The sequence below is a fragment of the Aethalodelphis obliquidens genome, unplaced genomic scaffold (genome assembly GCF_003676395.1).
Source record: "Aethalodelphis obliquidens isolate GAN/ISIS:26980383/991018 unplaced genomic scaffold, ASM367639v1 scaffold49, whole genome shotgun sequence".
Lineage (NCBI taxonomy): Eukaryota > Metazoa > Chordata > Mammalia > Artiodactyla > Delphinidae > Aethalodelphis > Aethalodelphis obliquidens.
The window spans coordinates 410,313-429,648 of record NW_020837993.1 but is presented as its reverse complement, the minus strand read 5'-3'; the positions used below and the strand labels follow the sequence as shown (position 1 = coordinate 429,648).

General features: G+C 54.8%; 1 protein-coding gene across 7 annotated transcripts in view; it reads right to left on the bottom strand.

The window, feature by feature from the left end:
• Positions 1-18,833, bottom strand: part of NTRK3 (neurotrophic receptor tyrosine kinase 3) — a 371,729-nt gene extending 352,896 nt beyond the window's left edge. For 6 of the 7 annotated variants that reach the window (XM_027083119.1, XM_027083120.1, XM_027083121.1 and 3 more), the window contains exon 1: positions 18,002-18,781. In XM_027083119.1, coding sequence (XP_026938920.1) covers positions 18,002-18,249 — 248 coding nt within the window. In that variant the 5' untranslated portion in view covers positions 18,250-18,781. Of the gene's footprint in view, positions 1-18,001 lie in introns of all 7 variants that reach the window. The other variant, XM_027083122.1, reaches the window with a different exon arrangement.
• Positions 18,834-19,336: the final 503 nt, after the last annotated feature.

Sequence of the window (19,336 nt, the reverse complement as noted above, 5' to 3'; positions counted from 1 at the left end):
ATCCATTATGACTGAGGTCATAAAACAAACACAGAAAAGACCATGTGAAGACACAGGGAGGAATTGGCCATTTGCAAACCAAGAAGAAAGGCTTAACATTGTTTTTATTTTAAATTACAAATCTGGTGAGTGTGGTCATCTCTTTATTGCTTAAACCTTTTAAAGTGTTATTCTAATAGAGAAAAAAAACAAAGGATTATATATTGAACACCTTATTTATCCATCACCTGGAATTGATATACATATTACCATTTTGTCAGATGCTAAGATCTCCAAAAAAGGAAGGAAAACATCATAGGTGAAGTTAAGAGCCTTATTTACCCTCATTTCCTCTCCCCTCTTCCTAGAGCCAAGCCTCTCATGAAATTGATTTGTATCCAGTCCAATGGTTTTATCTTTTTACTATATATCTATGTGTATAAACAGTGCATTATATTGGTCATTGAGGTTTTTCTAATTGACGTATAGTTGATTTACAATGTTGTGTTAATTACTGCTATGCAGCAAAGTGATTCAGTTATACATATATGGACATTCTTTTTTTAATATTCTTTTCCATTATAGTTTATCCCAGGATGTTGAATATAGATCATGGTGTTTTTTTACCTTACATACGTGGTATGTCATTCTGCAACCTGTGTTTTTCAAAGTGCAGCCATGTTACTGCACAGAGAACGAGGTTTTCAAAGCAACTGCTATGCAGGATTCCAGCCTATCAACATACGTGGCTCCTCACCCCTTGCCCTCCTGAAGACATGTGAGCTGGTTCCCAATCATTTTGCGATGAATGTGGAACAGCAGGCTCTGGAGTCAGCCTGGGTTTGAATCCTAACCCTGCCATCGACAGCTATGGTCTTAGACAAGCTCTTGCATCTTTTGGGCCTAATTGCCTCATCTGTGAAATGAGAGCAGTTCTCCGCTCATACGACCGTGTGGATTAAATGAGATGCCACATAAACTGCCTGGCCCAGAGCAAGTGCTCAAAACCAGCCGCTGCTACTACTGTGCACTCCAGAGACTGGGAAGACAGAACAATCAATAAACACAAGTCTGGACAACAAAGACCATCTCAAAAATGGGACCAGTGACAGGTAGGACTCAGGTGGACAGAATGAAATCCAGATGGCTTCCAGGCAAGGCAAGTGGCCTGACCAGAAGACTAAGAGTGGGAAATGCTTGGGAATGTTTCAGGAATGCCCACTAGATGAGTTTGGCTGGGGCAGAGGGCTCCCATGGTGGGGATCATGGGAGGCAAGCCTCCAGAGAGATGTTGCAGCCAGAACACGATCACTGAAGGCTGAATTTTACGCCGGGACCAATTAGGACCCAACAAAGTTTCTTGAGCTGCAGTTACCGAATTATGTCCCTGCCGCCCAAATAGTTTTTTAAAATCAACTTTGAGTCTTGGAGGGCATTCTCAAAACCAGCTGTGCTTTCATTTCTCAACTGCATATCAGATGACATAGGTCAGAGCACGTTCGGTCAAGTCCAGCCCTGTGGGGAAAGGTTAGTGGAGGCCAAGGTCAGGACAGAGCCAGGCATCTTTTTGGGGGGTGCAGAGAGAAGAGATAAAAGGGAAATGGAGAGAGAACTCAGCACCTGGGCGAGCGCTGTCAGAATGTGCTGGGGAGCAGGTAGTGTTCTTCAGGAATGGGGGCGTTCAAACGTTTTGTAGCCTGGGAAACTTCATAATAGTCTTACTCAGAATACCACACCACCTCTGGCCTCACTTCGGGGAGTAGAGCTGGAGAGCTGCCAATGCGACCGTCGTGCTCGAAGTGCGGTCCCTGGATTAGCAGCATCTGCCTCACCTGGGTACTCACTCGAAATGGCATCCTCAGGCCCCACCACAGATCTACAAATCGGAGTCAGAAACTCTGGGCTGGGGTCCAGCAATCTGTGCTTTAGCCAGGCCTCCCGATGAAGGGGACGCATGCAAGTAGGAGGACCACCAGGGTCTGATCCCACACCGCTCCCCCCACACAGGCTCCACCCCCAGAGACATCCTCCTGCAGCCTCAGCGCCCTCCAACCTTCCACCCCGTCCGCAACCACCACGTTAGACGTATGACAGGTCAGGGCCAGAAGAGGCCTCAAAGATCACCTGGTCAGGCCCCTGATTTAAAATGTAAGAAAACGGAGGGCCAGAGATGGCCAGTGCCTTGCCCAGAATCACCCAGTAGGTTGGTGGCAGTGACAGGACAGACCCCACAGGTCACTCCGTCCTGCCCCGGTGTCCTCACTTAGAGGACGTTCTCAGGATGTGGCCAAAAATACCTGTGCCCACGAAATTCAGGGATGCCAAACCCCACTGGGTCCCAGGACTCCTTCTGCCCCTCCCTCCTTCTTACTATCAGTGTCAAAAACAGAATAGCACAGAACCCCTCGTGCCCTGTGGGAGCTGTGGGAGGGCGCTGGACCCAGGACTAGAAGCAGAGACGACAGGTTGCAGGGCGGGGGGCAGGACCTGAGAGCATCTGTGACATGGGGCGGGGGCGTGAGCAGGGGCTCTGGAGCAGACCTGCTGATTCAAACCCCATGTCTGCCACTTCCTGGTTGCATGACCCAGGACAAGTGCTGTAGCCTCTCTGTGCTCAGTTTCCCCACCGTTAACATGAGGATGCTAATGGTCCCTGCCTCATTGGGTTGTGCTGAGAATGAAGGATGGTTAAAATCAGACTGTCCTAAATAAAAGAGGATGTATATGTGTGTATAACTGAGTCACTTTGCTGTACAGCAGAAATTAACACAACATTGTAAATCAACTCTACTGCAATAAAAAATAAATTTAAAAAAATAAGACTATTCTGAGAAGAGCACGTGGGACCCGGTCACAGCACAGCGTCTGTCATCCCCATGATGAGTTAAGGTTCCCTAGAAGATTCCCTCAGCAGCTGCTCCACTGAAGGCAAAGCCAAGGCCCACAGAGGCGTGGGAGCCATGAGAACAAGGTGCCCGGCACTCCGGGCAGGTGCACGCACTGTCCCCAAGCTGGGTTCTGCGGTAGGTGTGCGAGATATGCTGGTAGAAATCAGCCCCTCCTATTCAGCAGGTCTCTATGGAGTCCCTGTGAAGTGCTGGCTACAGGATAAAACACAGTCCCTGCCTCTGACACAGGACACAGAGAGAAAACAAAAACATCCAGGAGCCTGATGCCACCCAGGGCGTGTGGGTGCAGCTCCAGGGAGCCTCCCCTGGGCTAAGATGCTGGCTGAGCCACCCTCTCTGGCCAGCGACCCACCCGGGCAGGTGAGGACTGCTACCTGGGAAGGTAACAGGGTGGAGCCTCAAGGCCAGGTGCCTGATCAGAGTCCAGGTAACAGGCAAGTCACCTGGGTGGGGACACAGCTTGCGGCCCAGGACCGGGGGCAGCGGGGTGGGAAGCAGGGAAGAGTGACCAGTCATTTCCATGGAGACAGGACGTGACCCTGGATAATGACGCCTGCACGAGGGTCAGGGATGGATAAGGTTGCTCCTCCTCCACCATGGCTGCCCCAGGTCCCAGGGCGCTGCTCTGAACTGCAAAGAGGGAGGGTAGGCCTGTCTTGGTCGCAGCCAGGGCAGGGGCAGGCCCCCAGCGGGCTAGACAGAGGGTCTGCTGGCTGCTGGGAGAGGGAAGCCAGGCCCAGCCCTGGACCAGCACGTGCAGCCAGTCTTCACTTGCCCACCCGGGTGCTCACCCCCCCCATCACATGGCGGAGGAAGGCTGACCGCCGTCCCCCCGCCCCCCGCCAAGTCACCCTCTGACGGAACTTTGTCCCAGGAACTTGGCCCGGGGGACTCAGGGAATCTGGCTGCACCTTCGGCACCCCAGCCCACCTCCCGCACAGCCTGGAGGTAGATTCCAGGTGGCAAAAGAGAGGGGCTTGACCTTACACGTCCTGTAACTATGGGCAGAACACAGATCCATCTGTCCGGCTGGTTGATGTTTTCCCAGCTCTCACCAAAGGGGCCGGCCCAACAGAGGCTCTCAAATAAACATGCTGAATAAATGCAGAAATAGGGAAATGAGCGAGTGCCTTGAAGAGACTCGGTGACATTTTCTGGAACCTGGAACCCGCTGTTCCTTGGGTTTCTCCCTTCCCGTCTCACTGCCCCCTCCTCCGGGCTGCCCGGGGTCACCTTCCCCATAAGCACCAGCCCCCAAATCTTTGTCTCTTACAATTGGAAAGTGACAAGAGACGAAACACAATTGTCCTCTCTTGCCTTCGATATGCTGCATCTGCTAAAGTACCATGGGGCCTCTGTGGACCAGCAGCAGGACGGTGAGTCAAGGTCAAGGCCGGCCAGGACTACACCCTGACAACCAGCTCTACTATTTCCAATCAGATGAACTCAAAAGCAGGTAAATCTAGAATTTTTAAATCTCCATTTAGAAAAAACTGCACCCTCTCCTCCTCAGGGAAGCCCTATTTTCATATCTATACATTTTTCTTTCAATTTCCCATTAGATAACATTTTCTAAAATTCTGCCCCTGCTTCTCTTGAGACAGCTCTTCCAGCTGTAGATGTCTTGGCTAATAATACTGGCCACCCCGACTCGACTCTAAACTCCAAGAAGGAGGGAGGGACTATGGCCTTTTATTTTTGCAGCATCGTGTCCCAAGGCTTAGCACCATCCCTAGCACATGGCTGGAGCCAAGAGCTGGGACAGAAGAGGGTTGAGCCCCTCCTCTCCCTGTGCTGCAGAGAGAAGGACCCGGCCAGCCCAGCTAGCGCCCCTGGCCATCCTTCCCCAATAGTCCAGATGCTGGGACAGGCCTGGACAGGCAGTGAGGCAGGCGGCCAGATGCAGCTCAGCATCCACGGTGGGAGGAACACACCGCCAGCTTCAGGCCCCCATTAGCAGTCTGTTACGCACTTGGAAGACAATCCTTTGAAAACAAATGGAATACAAGGCCTCCCCTTCAACTCCTGCCTCAGGGACAGAAGCCGGGGGCTCCCAGAAGACACAGGGCCCTCCCACGGAGGAGGGAACACTTCAGCCACAGGCCACATGCCCTAGGAGCCAGGCACTTCTCTCCACGCCCTCCCCTTCACTGCCAGGGGCTTCGAGGGGCCCTAGCTCCTCCAAGGGCCTCAAAGACAAGGTTTCTGCCAAGGGTACAGAACTACACCGCTCCTCCACGCCCCTCCCCCCTCCCCATCTATCATGTTATTTCCCACTTGGTGTCTTATAGCCACACTTGTTAAAATGACTGCCACTTAAGAGGTGGCAAGAAGTCAGAAACGCAATCTGGAGCAAAGCTGATATTAAATAACTTCCTGAGCCTGGCACATCTGCCAAGGCCCCCTCCTGGATCTCAGGTGGATCATAAAGAAGCTACAGAAGATAAGGAGCCAGAGGCACCCCAATTCCAGCCCCAGAGCCACGCCTCTGCTGGGGGAAGGCCCCTCCCTTCTCTGGGCTGGAGTTTCTGCACCAGTAGAGCCTAAAGTAATTCCTTCCTATGTGATCCCACACCCCCAAACACACACACACACACACACACACACACACTGAGTAAAGGATATGAAATGACGTCTGACACTCAAATTTACGCTGGAAGAGCCCTCCATGTCAACCAGCCCTACCCTCCTCTCGCCGTTTTCCAGATAAACACACTGAGCCTCAGAGATCTTGAGTCTCATGGCTGAGGCCAACCAGATAGGCTGGGGATTAAAGAATCTCAAGAAGAGTAATACCCAAGGAAAATACCAGAAAGGGTCTGGCTGTTAGATGCCAGGATTGGTTGGCTACAATGAAGTCAGTCAGGTGCACAGGTGTGTTCTGCAGCTGTGGCCTCATGCCATTGGCCCAGCAACAAACACTCCCAATGGCCATCATCACACTTGTGTCCTCAGAGAATCATCTCTATCTGCTCACACTTGAAGGGGAGAGAAATTCATCTGATGGATCCTCTGAAGCCTGACGCCGAGTCAGTCTCATATGCCTCAGCAATGCCCACCATGGCCACCCCACCAGATCAGAATACACTGCTGTTCTCCATTCTGGCCACTTGGTGTCACTGCTGTCCCCAATGAACTAGAACCATAGCGGGCTCCTTGGGAAGTAAAATGATCCTACCAGGCCAACAGGATCCCATACATACCCCCTGCACTGTCTCCTAATTCCATCCTTCCTCCAGAAAGAGACAGATAGTCCATCATGGAGTATCCATCCATCATGTTCCAGACACTTTCCACACATCATATAAACTAATCATCACAGCAACACCTCCCAACAACACCTGACTTTGCAGGTGAAGAAAATGAGACCCTGAGAAATTAAGCAATTTACTCAAAGTTCAAAAAAAACAAGCAAGGAGGAGGGCAAGAATTGGAACCCGAGTTTGACGTCAAATTCCATGACCTTTTCACAACATACTTTAGCCTCCCTTGAGTTATCAGACTCTGTGCTATGGGTTCTGGTTAAATCAAGTTGGTTTGCCATGACCCTCGGAGGTGCTGGGAGAAAACCACGTGCAGCTTTGTTCAAAGGCACAATCATAATAGGGCAGGATAAATAGCACCTCCCTTCCTGCAGAAATCATGGTCTAGTGCCCTCTTGTGGCTGATCATAGAACTGGAATGAATGCGCACGGGAGGCTCTTCAGGGTGGATTGGAGGGACTGAGCAGTCACCCCCTTCCCAGTGGTCTCATCCATTCTTTCTCCCAGGGCTGGTCCTGGAGCCCCATCTGTAGCTGACAGGCCTAGTCAATTACAATAGCCGGAAAAGAATCATCCAGTGAGTGGGAAGCTACATAGAGCAAGAACAGCAGTAAAACCAAAAGGAGCAACACCTGCAAGGGGCTGTGCTCCTGAGTCACCCTGCATGCAGGTTCCTGGCATCCCAACTCCCAAGGCTGGGGAGTGGGGGAGGCGGGCAGCAGGAAGGCTCTGCCTGGACACTGCCACTTGGTTTCCCAGCTGAGGCTATCAGTAGCAACCATTACAATCTCCCTGTTCTTGGGCAGACATGTGCCTCAGCCACTTTGTCACCTTTTCCAAATACACGCCATGTTAGTCCTTCTGTTGCCTCCCTGAGCTCTGGCCCTAGGGGAGGTCCTAGCTCCCCTCTCATCCCACTCTTCAAGGACCCAGAAACGCCCCCTGCCCTTCACCTCTGAGAGACTCCTATTGTACCATTTGCCAGTTTGGCCTCTGTGCACCCATCATATGCCAGGCACTTACTATAATCTCATCTAATCCTCACAACTACTCTAGGAAGATGGATCTAGTTAGCCCAGTTTTTCAGATGAAGAGACAGAAGCTCAGAGAGGTTAAGTAACTTGCCTAAGCTCACACAGGGGCAGAGCCAGGATTTAAACTGAAGGTTATCTGGCCAAAGAAGCCACTATTCTTCCTATGACACTGGGTTGCCTTTGAGGCAAAAGAACCATTGAAAGTCTTGGGGCCCAGGAATAGTTCTAATGGAAGCCCTTGGTTTAAAAGATTAATCAGTCAAGATGTGGAGGATGAGCTGGAAGTAGGAGAGGCTGGACTCGGGAAGAACAGATGAGGGTCATAAAAAGTAACCACACCTGTGGGAATGATGTTCTGAAGAGTGGTGATGAGAAGAGGAAGAAAACGAGAGGGAGAGACAAGCATTAAGACTTTTACACACACAGACTGGAGTGCACGTTCTCATCAAAATCTTAAAATAACCCGGTATTATCAGTATTATTTCTGATGAGGAAATGGAAATCAAAAAAGTATCCAGCCCAGGGTCACACAGCTGGGAAGAGGCAGAGTTGTGAACGCAAGCTTCATTTAGCAGGTGCCATCCATTAGCAAGGTTGTCTACGCAAATGATCTCCAGCCTAGTAGGACGGCCATAAATGTTATGTTCATCCCTGTTCTTCAGGGATCAGCCTCAAAAAAGTATCAGAAATAAGTAGGTGGGAAAAGACTAACCACAACAGAGAGGGTCCCACCTGCAGCCCTGGGTCCAGCAGCTATGGGATGGCCCTCAGGGCAGAGCTGCAGGCCCCAGATCTGAGAGCTCAGGACCCACTAAAAAAAGAGGGAGATCCCGTCTCCAAAACGAATAGCTGTATTAGTGGGACAAGGCTCCTTCATGAACCAACTAGTGCAAAGAACAAGACAGCACCTGCTCAAATACGAGACAGCTTGGAACAGCCAGAGAAGAGCTCAAAGCACGCACAGAAAGGAAACAGTCAAAACTAGCCAGTCCAGGCAGGGCCCAGGACCCTGGTTTGCACGGCACTTTGATACCCATCAATTTAGATGGGTGTCTCTGAGAACAGAGGTGGTCTAGAGAGGTTGAGAGACAGCACCAAGCTCTCATGTCTGGTAAATATCAGGACCCCCTGCTTCCTGAGCAGCTACTTGGTGTCTAAGTAATTACCAAGCTTGGCATGGCTGGGGTCGGGGGCAGCGGGGAGAGACAGGGGAGAGATGCCTCCACACTTGGACCGCCATATGAAATGGCCTGAGGGAGTTCATAAAGCTCCCATGACACTAACTCTGCAGTGTAGCCGTCTGTCAACTTCTCTGTGTCCCCATCAAGACTTATCTTCCTGCGCAGGAACGATGTCCCGTTCATTCATCTCCATGACCCTCGTGCAGATGCACTGACCCCCCCTGCTGCTGCTGAGACAAACTTGGTGGGAAGGAGAGCACTCCAGCCCACTTCTGGTCACCCAGGGCACTCTCCCAGCCGCCTCCTGGGAAGCTCAGGTGCAGGAGACTCACATGTCTGGGCTGCAGACATGATGGAGGCAGGACCCCATGATGAGGGCTGCGAGAGGCCCAGCCTAGGGAAGAGCTGACCTCCCTGCTCAGCCCTGGCTCAAAAAAGGCTCTGAAAGCCAGGTCAGCCGGTGCACATCTCACCACACTGGAGCCGCATCCCCAGCTCGCAGGAAAGGCAGCCACCACCAGCCTTGGTCGGTCTCGTGCGCAGCACTGCCCTCTGGTGGCCACGAGGAGTCTAGACGCAGACGATCTTTGTAGGCAGGAAGCCAAAGGCTTCAGGGCTTGTTTACGGGAGACCTCAGTCGTGATGTGCGTGGAACACAGAAGCGATGCAATTGTGGGTGCGCAAAGACGCCTCCAGATGCGCGCACACGGCCCACTTTACCGCGGGAAGCAGCCCAGATTAGGACTGCGCATCTAAGATTGCTCCTTCTCTGTTTGCAGGAGGCTAAGGGCTCCTTTCCCTGCCTCTGGAAGAGCCCAGATCCCTCAGCCCCAGAGCAGAGGCTTGCAGAGGGCGGGAGGATGAGAGCCACACCAGCTGGGGAGGTGGCCTCCGAGGCGTTCTGGTCCCACTGCGCCAGGAACTCGCTGGGTGATTGAGTCAAGTTCATTCACCTCTCTGGAGCCTTGGGTTCCTTCTCTGTAAAACTGGGTTTGGCCCCAATTATTTCTGAGCCCCTTTCCAGGTCAGATGATTTATGGTTCAAAGTCTTGATCTTTTTCCTAACTCAAAAACACTCTCAGACGTCTAGAAATGTAAATAAGCAACATGGTGCCCTACCGCTTGAGGAGCCCATCGAGTATGTGATCACCCTGATCTGACAGTGACCCTGAGAGGGAGATAAACTCCAATTCCCAGAGGTGACCCCAAATCCCAGAAGGGGAAACCAAGGCCAGAGAGGCTCTAGGATGTGGTGAACTCTTCCAGCCAAGAAGCAGCAAAATGGGGTGTTTCCACAAATTCCTGCCCTGCAATCGTAGCACTTTGCTGGGTACCCCAGCTCTCTCTGCAGGGACAGCTGTAGCCATCCCCCATGCTCATCCCTATGGAGAGACAGATGGAGCTTCCCTGAGCAAGGGGGGAAGAGAGATGGAGCAAAGAGGACGGGTAGAGAGGAGTAAAGGCTGCTCATTTGAGGAGGAGGGAAGAGAAGGGCCAGGAAGAACCAGAATTCACCCTCCAGGAAAGACGCTCTAAATATCCGCTTCCAGCTCTAGATGGACACATCAGACATCCCCCTTCTGCTCTACATCCAGTGGCAGCCTTGGAACTCCAAAACTCGAGCTGGGAGAAGCCAACCTGCCCTCTATTCTCCCATCCAGGCTCTCTCTGGCCATGGGCAATTGGGGACACAGTCCTGCTGACCGTGTCTCAGCCCAGAGTGGAGCTGGCTGGGGCCCAGCCACCAGCTTCCTGAATACTCGTCAGCCTCAGCTGGCACCTGGTCTCCTGGGGGAGCTGACCTGACCTCAGAAACCAGGATGCTATGGGGTGGTCAACGAGGCCTGGGGAGAGGGCTTGGTTGGGACGAGCCTCATGGGAGGCCTCCCCAAGCCTCCCCATCATTAGCACCTGGCTTTGACAGTGCTGGCCAGGGCTGCTTGGCCAACACCAGACCCACCACTGTCTCATCTGCCTTCCTCTCCAACCCCAGCCAGGGGAATTCTTAGCTAGGGAACTGGAATGTTATAAAATAAGGGATCCTCCTAGACCTTCATGTCTACCCTCTTATTTTATTATTAATTTATCTTGATGGTCATAGATTCGTGAATGTGTATGTATAGCAGTATATATCCACATGTATAAGAATATAGCAAAAGAGTATAGGCAATGGAGCTTAACATTAAATGTCAGACTCCTCTGATTGGCTTCATGAAATGAAGCAAGTCACATTCCATCTCTGGACTCATTTTCCCCATCTGTAAAATGGGACGAATAATAGTACTTATCTCCTAGGGTTGGTGTGAGGCCGTAATGGGTTATATTACCTCCAAATTGCTTGGAACAGTGTCTGGAACATAGTAAGTGCTCAGTAAACGCTAGCTGCCATGAGTTATCATGTATCGACAGCTTTCTCTTTACCCGGCATGACACAGGCCACTGACCCTCAGAGTGCTGCTAAAAGGTAGTTGTTATTATTATCCTCATCTCACAGAGAAGGCAGCTGAGGTCCAGAGGAGGGAAGGGGTTTGTCCAAAGCTAGGAAAAGGCCAGGTCTGGAGGAGCTGCTGGGGACAGGTTTCTCTCCCTGCTGGATGATTCTGTCTGGGGACAGAATCCTGAATCTTCCACCACCCAGACGGGGGATACTTACGATGGGACAAGCCAGATGGGGGAACAGGGGCAGAAGTGAAGTTAGAAAGGACAGGCTCCAAACTGGCTGCACCCACAGATCCCTGAGCCCTGTGTGTAAATAGAGCTCAGCAGAGCCCTCGCCAAGAGCAGTTTTAATTGGCATGGGATGCAGGCTGCGAAGAGCCCTGGGGCTGCCAGCCTTGCATAGTTGCTGCCTCTGGGGACCCCAGATTTGGAATCACTGCCCCAGAGGGAGACACAGTCGTGGGCGAGGCTCTGGCTTTGACAGAGTGCCCAGAAAGGGTGCCAGAGCTGAGTAGGAGAAGGCGGTGCTGCCATCTGGGCAGGGACGTCCTCCAGCAGCCCGAGGACCCCTAAGTCCCCGCCTCTCTCTGCGCCTCTCCTAGGACCCTCGCAGGTAAGGTGAGGGAGGAGCTGACTGCAGGGGTCCCTTCCAACTCTGAATTCCGGGGAGCCCTGCCCTCGGAGGTAGTAGGCAGAAATCTGAGGATCCTCATGGGAGTTCCACTGGGCACTGAGAATCTGGAGTCTTCATTCCTGATGGTCTGACATCCAGTCCATCGAAGAGGACCTGCCAGCATGCCCAGCCCCCAGGAGTATTTAGGTTTCCCAAAGTGGAGGCCAGCAAGGCTCAGGGGATGACAGACGACTTGAGCTGAGGGCTCAGTTGCTCATCGATAGATCTGGGGGACCGAGTCCAGCCTCCACTCAGGCCACGCTTAGACCCAACCACCAGGCCACTCAGCTGCCCTCCACAAGGCCCTCATGGATGGGCCGCTCCCATAGCGCTGCCCCTTGGGAGAGAAGGAACTTTCTGGATGAAGATAGTCTGCTTCTCCGTTCCCAACAGCCAGAGGGTATCCAGCTACAGGGTTACTGCCGGGGAGAGAATGGAGTCCAGGACACCAGAGCAGCCACGAAGGGAGCATCAGAGGAGGAGCCTCAAGACCCTTCTGGATGTTTCCTTTTGTGAGACACTCAACCACTGGGATTCAATTTCTGTTCTTTATTTTGTTTGTTTTGTTAATCAGGACAATGGGGCTAATAATCCCTGCTTAGGTACTTCAAGTAGCTGTGGCAAAAAAAAAACACAACAGGGACTTCCCTGGTGGTGCAGTGGTTAAGAATCCGCCTGCCAATGCAGGGGTCACCGGTTCGAGCCCTGGTCCAGGAAGATCCCACATGCCGTGGAGCAACTAAGCCTGTGTGACACAACTACTGAGCCTGCGCTCTAGAGCCTGCGAGTCACAACTACTGAGCCCGTGTGCCTAGAGCCCGTGCTCCGCAACAAAGAGAAGCCACCACAATGAGAAACCCGTGCACCGCAACAAAGAGTAGCCCCCGATCGCTGCAACTAGAGAAAGCCTGCGCACAGCAATGAAAATCCAACACAGCCAAAAATTAATTAATCAATTAATTAAAAAAATAATAAACACAGTAACTGTAAACTGGAGAGCAGGAAGAAATGAATTTGGGGGGGGAGGGATTCATGGAGGTGAAGGATGTGCTACAAGGGACAAAGGGCAGGACCCAGAGGGCTACTAGGGACCGTCTTTTGAGAACTGGCCCGGCCCTGGGACTAGGGGTGCTTAGGAATCCTGATCCCCTCTGCCACCCAGCCTGCTCCCTCCTCACATGCCCCTGCCCCTACTCCCAATTCATCAACCCCTCCTGGGAACAGAGCCAAGAAGGAGAGCCAGGGGCTTCAGGACCACCCCTCCTACTGTCAACCCGGCTCCCTCTCAAGCCCAGGCCCTTCCAGCCACGACAACGTTGGGCACCAAGCTTTTTTGATTATGCATGCTTTAGCAATAAAAATTCATCTCGTAACCCCCAAACACTCCTAGTTATTAAATTATATGCTTATACTTCTTCGATTCATATATTAAACATTAAATATTCCCTCTTCTCAACGAGAATAACTTGAAATGGAAGCTCTAACGTTTTCTTCTCACACCCAGCAGAGGCCCCTGCTCTGGCAATGAGCTGAAACTCTGCAGAAGGACATCTCCCTGCCTTGAGCTCACGGTACACGGGGGGCATGGGGGCGGGCCACGAAGCTGGGTGTCCAGCCTCTAACGGGAGGCTGCGGGCCTCGGCGCATTCTTGCTAGGGGTGGCACTTGGTTTGGACAGTGGACTCCAAACTGGGTGGCCCAGAGTACTTTAGAGGTGGAAGGGGAAGGAACGAAGGGAAAATGGCCAGTGAGGGAGCACCTGCTGTCTTCCTCTGGGTGGCATCACAAGGGTCAGCACCAAGCCCAGGGATGGTGCCCTTAGAAGTGGCCTAGCAGAACATCCTTGGGGATGTTCCCTGGGCCCCGGGATGGCATATGTCTCAGCTGGAAAGGACACTGCTCCATGGCCTCAATTCACAGTTGAATTTCCAGGCTCAGAAAGACTACAGTCTTCTACCGTGGCTGACAGAGGATAAAGGGTAAATCCAGGTATGGGACTCATGTGTCTCATCCCTTTCTCTAATCCTACCCTGCCAATGGCCAACTGGAGGCCCCAAAGGGAGGCTGGAGATGGTGTCTGTGATCCCAGTACAGTCCACTGAACGCAGCCCTCTACATGGGGACCCCAGCCCAGGCAGCAGCAGAGATGCCACAATACTGGCAAAGGCCAGCCCAAGGGAGGCCTTTGTCCACCCCTACAGTCAGAGAGAAGGAGTCAGTCACCAGGGACAGGTACGGCAAGGATGGAGAGCTGCCCAGGGGAGCGGATGTCAGGCCCGTTCCTCTTCACAGCCATTCTTTCCACTTCCGCTCCGCAGGAGAGTGGTCAGCCTCTTGCAGGATGCTGGGCTGACTCCCAGGCTGCATGCTCAGCCCTCGGTAGCCAGGCCAAGAACTCTCAGAGCTAGGGCCGGGCTGGGCTGGTTTTACCCAAACCCATCATGTGCTCAGGTCCCCTGGAGCTGCAGAGCTGATGCCCGGGGCTTCGGGCTGTGCCTCGGAAGACTGACCTGGGCTGAGGATTCTGGCTCCAGGGAGGGTCCTCCAGGGAAGGCCTGGATTCCACCCACCAACAGCCTGGCCTCCATACAAAATCTCAGGGCCTCTTCAGTCCAGGGTCCCCAGCTTTTATCCTGGAAGTACCTCTTTCCCCAGGGCTATAACCACTTCCCCTTCTAAATCTCACCTCAAAGGCCCCTCACATCTCTACCTCCCTCCCTCAGGCCTAGCCCCAATGTGGGGGGCTCCTGATTGAACCCTATGATGTTCTTGGGGCATGGTTCACACCCCTGACTGCAGCCCAGCTCTCACTGGTAATTGTCAAGGCTGGCTCTCCCCTTGACCCTTAGAAAGGCTAAGAATCAGGAAGTCAGTACAGCAGCCAAAGCCCCAAATGATCCCTCACCCAGCCAGGGGAGGGCCTGCAGGGAAGACAGGGGAAATCAAGGGACCAGAGTGCTGTAAACACCAGGGACCCTGTGGTGGCTCGTGTGGAGACCCAGGTGGCAGCTCAGGGTCCCAGCCAAGAGCCCACTGTCTTCACAAGCCCAGGAACACCCAGCCCAGCGATGCCATCTTCTCCCCCTGGATTTTCTTTCTAGCAGTCCAAGGATGCGCTACTCCAACCCAACCCCAGGCAGGCCTGGCCTAGAGACGCCAGAGGGCCCCCCCTCCCAGCCACCACCCTTCTGCCTTTGTGACGTCAGAGCCTGGCTGGGTGCGGCCGCACATGGACCCTTCTAGGTAAGGTTACTGTGTGTCAAGAGCTCCAACGGCAGAGGGATCGGCCTCTTGAACAGAAAGAAGCCAAAAGGGAGGGCACTTTGGGAGGGCGGAGGTGAGACCCACACTTCTGCACTGAGGCCTTGCAGCGGATTTCCTCCTGATACTGATGGGGCAGCCACCTACCCCATCAGAGGCGCCCTCCGATGGGAACACAGGAGCCACCACACATGCCACCCCTGAGAGGAAGGACCACAGGGAATCTCTGGTCCCTCTGAAAACTCAGGGATGATCAGTTCAGCACCTGAGGGAGAGACCTCAGGAGTCCACAGCCCCGAGAACAGGAGGGTGGCTGGGTGGCAGCCACCCCAGGTTCCCTTAGCTAGGCCCGCTGGAACTCCAGCTTCTGCCCCAGCCTCTTCCTCGGCCCCCAGAGTCTGCCCAAGCTGCACCCCCAGACATATACCAGCATCAAGAGCTTCAGGTTGATGGAAGGCTGGGGGACCCCTTGATCTCCAAATCTCTGATAGCATCAGATCTAAAGAACACATTCCTTTTCAGCAAAGCCCGGGCTTGGACTGAAGCCTCACCTCCAGGTCCCACTAAAGGAAGCCCCCCCTCCCTACCTGGAGGGCTCCTCTCTGTCCTCAAGCCCCTCCTTCCAGCCCGTGTCCATAGGTAGCCCTGCAGAGTGGGGGACCTGGGTTTTGGGGTCCAACAGACAAAGGCCTAAGCCTGGCTCACTGCTGGGGCTATGTGCCCCCAGGAAAGTTACTTTGTAGCCTGAGCCTCCATCATGAGGTAAGACAGGGATGGTGACACCTGCTTCCCAGGGCAAGCAGGACTCCCCTCCTTCTCTGCTCTGCCTCCAGGCCAGAAGGCTAGGCCCTTCCCTAGTTCCGTCAATACCAGCCATAGATATAACAGGGCACTGGGGAGAAGATGGGATGAGGAAGGGTCATCCCACCCATGACCTCTGACCCTCCCCCACCTGCCACTCGGCACAGCTCCGGTGGGAATCCAGTTCCCTGGCTCTTAGGTGTTGGGGTGGATTCAAGGAAAGGAGTCCTGAATTCCTGGCAAAGTGTCTGAGTCCTGAAACAAGGATGGAGACACACACAGAGGGACTCCCAATCTACTCCCGGATTACCTGCCCCAGCTGCCCCTCTGGGGTCCTTCAGTGGCAAAGGGGACAAGAAGCCACCCCATCCCCTCCCATCATTACCTTCCCAGCAGCCCCACCTTGGGCCCTTTGCCTGGAAAGCTCAACCCAACTCTTCTTTATCAGACTGCTTCCCCTAGCTTTCTTTTCAGAGGGGGGACACCTCTGCATGGCCATAAAGAGCCTACGTGATTGTGACTCTCCCCGCCTCCCACCAGCTTCCTACAGGGACACACACCCTTGGAACAGAGAACAAGCTGGCTGAGGCTCACCAGCTCCCAGAGGCCCGCACTGGGCACCTGGGGCACCGTCTCTCCAACCCCTGGCCCACCCGATCCCCTGAAAATCCCTAGGTCCAGCTCCTGAGCTCCTGGACCCACTGCTAGGCTCCCCCCTCCCATCCCACACACACCCCTACCCCCACCCCTCAGTGCACGTCCAAGGCAGAGGTTCCCTGACAATCTCACTCCCACCCTCCTGGCTGCATCCTTGGGGATGCTGGAATGCTGTGGCCTGCAGGTGGGAGAAGCTGCACTGGGTCCATCCTGTTTCCCCTGCCCTCCCCTCCACCCCACCCTTGGCTATTTATCTTGTCACCCCAGGCCAGCCGGGCTGAAGGTGGTGAGGGGGTGAACGGTCGAGCCAAGATATGGGTCAAGCTTGTCTCCTGGGCCAGGAGTCAGGGACACCTCCTGGGCTGCACACTTCCCTCAAACTGTTAGCTGCAAGAACACGAGCAGAGTCTCCATGAAGCCAAGAGGGTGGTGGGCTTCGGAGAGAGCAGGACTGCAATTCCTCCAGGCTTTACAGCCCCATCGCACTGGGGCCGAGGTGAAGGGAGAGCTGATGCCTGGGAGGGCAGCACCCACGGCAGAATCCAGCCCCTCTGGAGTCTGCCCAAATGCCTGCCTCAGACCCCAGCCAGGACTTCAGTGCCAACCCTTTTCAGCATCCCACCCACTTCAGGGGTCTCCAAGGGGTGGGGACCTTGAGGGGAGACAGGTGAGAGCTACCCCCTGGACACTCCCAGTGCCATCCACACCCTTCTCTGGATGGCAGGATGGGATGGGGGTCACCTGGCTGAGGTCAGTGGAAGATAATCTGGACAGGCTCTCTCCGCCCATGCTTCTAACCCACATCCCTGCCGAAGAAAAAGAACGAGGGGGGGGGGGGGGGGGTAGGGGGAAGAGCAGGCCACCACAGGTCTCACTCAGACAGGACAGAACCAAGCAAATGCTAGTCAGAGTTCAATTTTCCAAATAAAGGGATCTGCACGATCGTATAAGAAGCCCCATCCCCAAAACACGCAAGCCTTCCCTCCTCCCTTCATCATCCTGACTCGGAATTACTGGAACAGTTATCAGAGCTCAAACAGGAACAGGATCTGTAGGCGCCCAGATGCAGATGAGGGTGGGAAAGGGCGGGGGGGTGGGGGGTGTCTCGGAAATGCCCAAAATGGGGTTGGAGAGGGCGGGCGAGAAGGAAAGGGAAGAGGTAGGCGTCCATGACGGCCTCGACATGTCCAAAGTCTCCCTGCGAGCAGCCAACTCCCAACTTGTTTACTTGACAGCGTGTTTTGCTGTTTCCAAAAGGAAACAGTTAAACCTCTGGGCTGGATCGCGAGCAGTCCCTAACTGTCACCTTCCCTCCCGGTTAAGCGCTGCCGCCGCCACCACTGTCGCTGCCGGCGCCGCTGCCGGGGAATTGAACCTCGTCTACTTTATTCCACTTGAGCGTGGCCAAACTGTTGCTATTTAGTGGGGGGCAAAGAACCCGATTCGCACCCTCGAAACGAGCCGCAGCACCTGGGGGCGGGGGCGGGAGCCGGGCCCCGCGTGCCCCGGCCGGCTGGGGTCCTCTCGCGGGAGAGGCACACACACGCATCACCAGATCACGCCTCGCCAAGGCCGGAGTCACCTGGAATACGCAGCCCGAGAGCATCTCCCGAGCCAGAGCGAGCCTGACGCGCGCCCGGCGGGCGGCGGGCGGCGGGCGGCGGGCGGCGGGCGGCGGGCAGCGGCGAGCTGGGGCGGGCGGAGGGCCAGCGAGCCTGACGCGCGCCCTGCGGGTCGGCGGGCAGGCGAGAGGGAGACGCGGAGCGAGGGGAGAGGCGGGCTGGGGAGCGGCCGCCTGACTTACATGGAAGTGATATTCCTTGAGATGTCCGTGATGTTGATGCTGGCATTCCCATTGCTGTTCCCTGAATCCTGCCCTTCCAGGAGGGGGAAGAGATTCCCATCGTCCGGCCGCCGGCAATTGATCTCAGTCTTGCTGCAGACACAATTTGCAGGGCAAGCCAGCACGGAACCCACATAGTCCAGCCAGACGCTTCCCAGCAAGAAAATCCGCCAGAAACTACACTTGGCTGGGCAAAGAGAGACATCCATCTCCGATCGCTGCTTCTAAAAAAGAGGAGGAGGAGAGGAGAGGGGGGTGGGGTGGGGGGAGTGGGGAGAGCTGGGGGGGAAGGAAACAAAGACGGCGAGGGAGGGGGGAAGGGGGAGGGGGGCCTCTGCCTTTGAAACGCCGTGCGATCAGATGCAAAATCCTTCAGCGTCTGAAACCATCGCGGCCGCCGCCGCCGCCGCCGCTGGGTGGGAGCCGCGGGGAGCGCCTAGTGGCGCGGTCTGCCTGGCATGGTGGCCGGCTCTGCGCTCGCCGGCTCGCCGGGTCCGGGGGCTCGGGAAGCGAGCCGCGCTCTCCGACTCCGAGACTTTGCAGGGTTGCAACAGACGGTGGGGAGGCAAAAAAAGAAAAAGGAAAAAAAAAAAAAAAAACAAGGAAAAGGAAAATATGGTGCTAAAGTCACCAAGTCCCACCTACTGGGCAGAATTAAAACGGACACACCTGCAAAATACACACACTCACACACACTCACACATCCACACACCCGGCGCCCGGAGGAGGAGGAAGATGCGGTCGGAGCTGCAGCAGCCGCCGCAAATGGCTCGCTGCGCGCCTGCAGAAATGTACAAGTGCTCCGAGCCTTACGAAACGCACGGGTTATCCGAGCGTCTTCCTCGGTTCCCTCCCTCTCTCCCCCACCCTCCTCCCCTCCCTCCTCGCGGCCTCCTCCCCCCGCCACCCGCCCCGGCTGGGAGAGGCAAGAGAGCGGAATCTCCCCCCTCCCTCCCTCTCCCACTCCTCCCCACACCCCTCTCTCTCTCCCCGCCCGCCCTCTCCCCTCCTCCTTCCCCACCCACCCACCTACCCACCCACTCGCCGGCTCGCGGCTCTCGCCCGCACAGCCACCCGCAGCCACGCGGCCGCCCGCCCGCCCGCCAGCTCCAAGCCTAGCGGCCCGGCGCCCGCTCGCCGCAGCCAAGAGGAAAGCAAGACGGAAGGGAAAAAGTTGCAGTTGGGATTGCGAGGGTCTGGACTGGGGAGGGGGACTTGGAGAGCTGGCGGCGCGACGCGGAAAGGCGCTCTCCTTTCCACTTTTTGGCCCTCGCGCTGCCCGGTTTTGCTGCAATC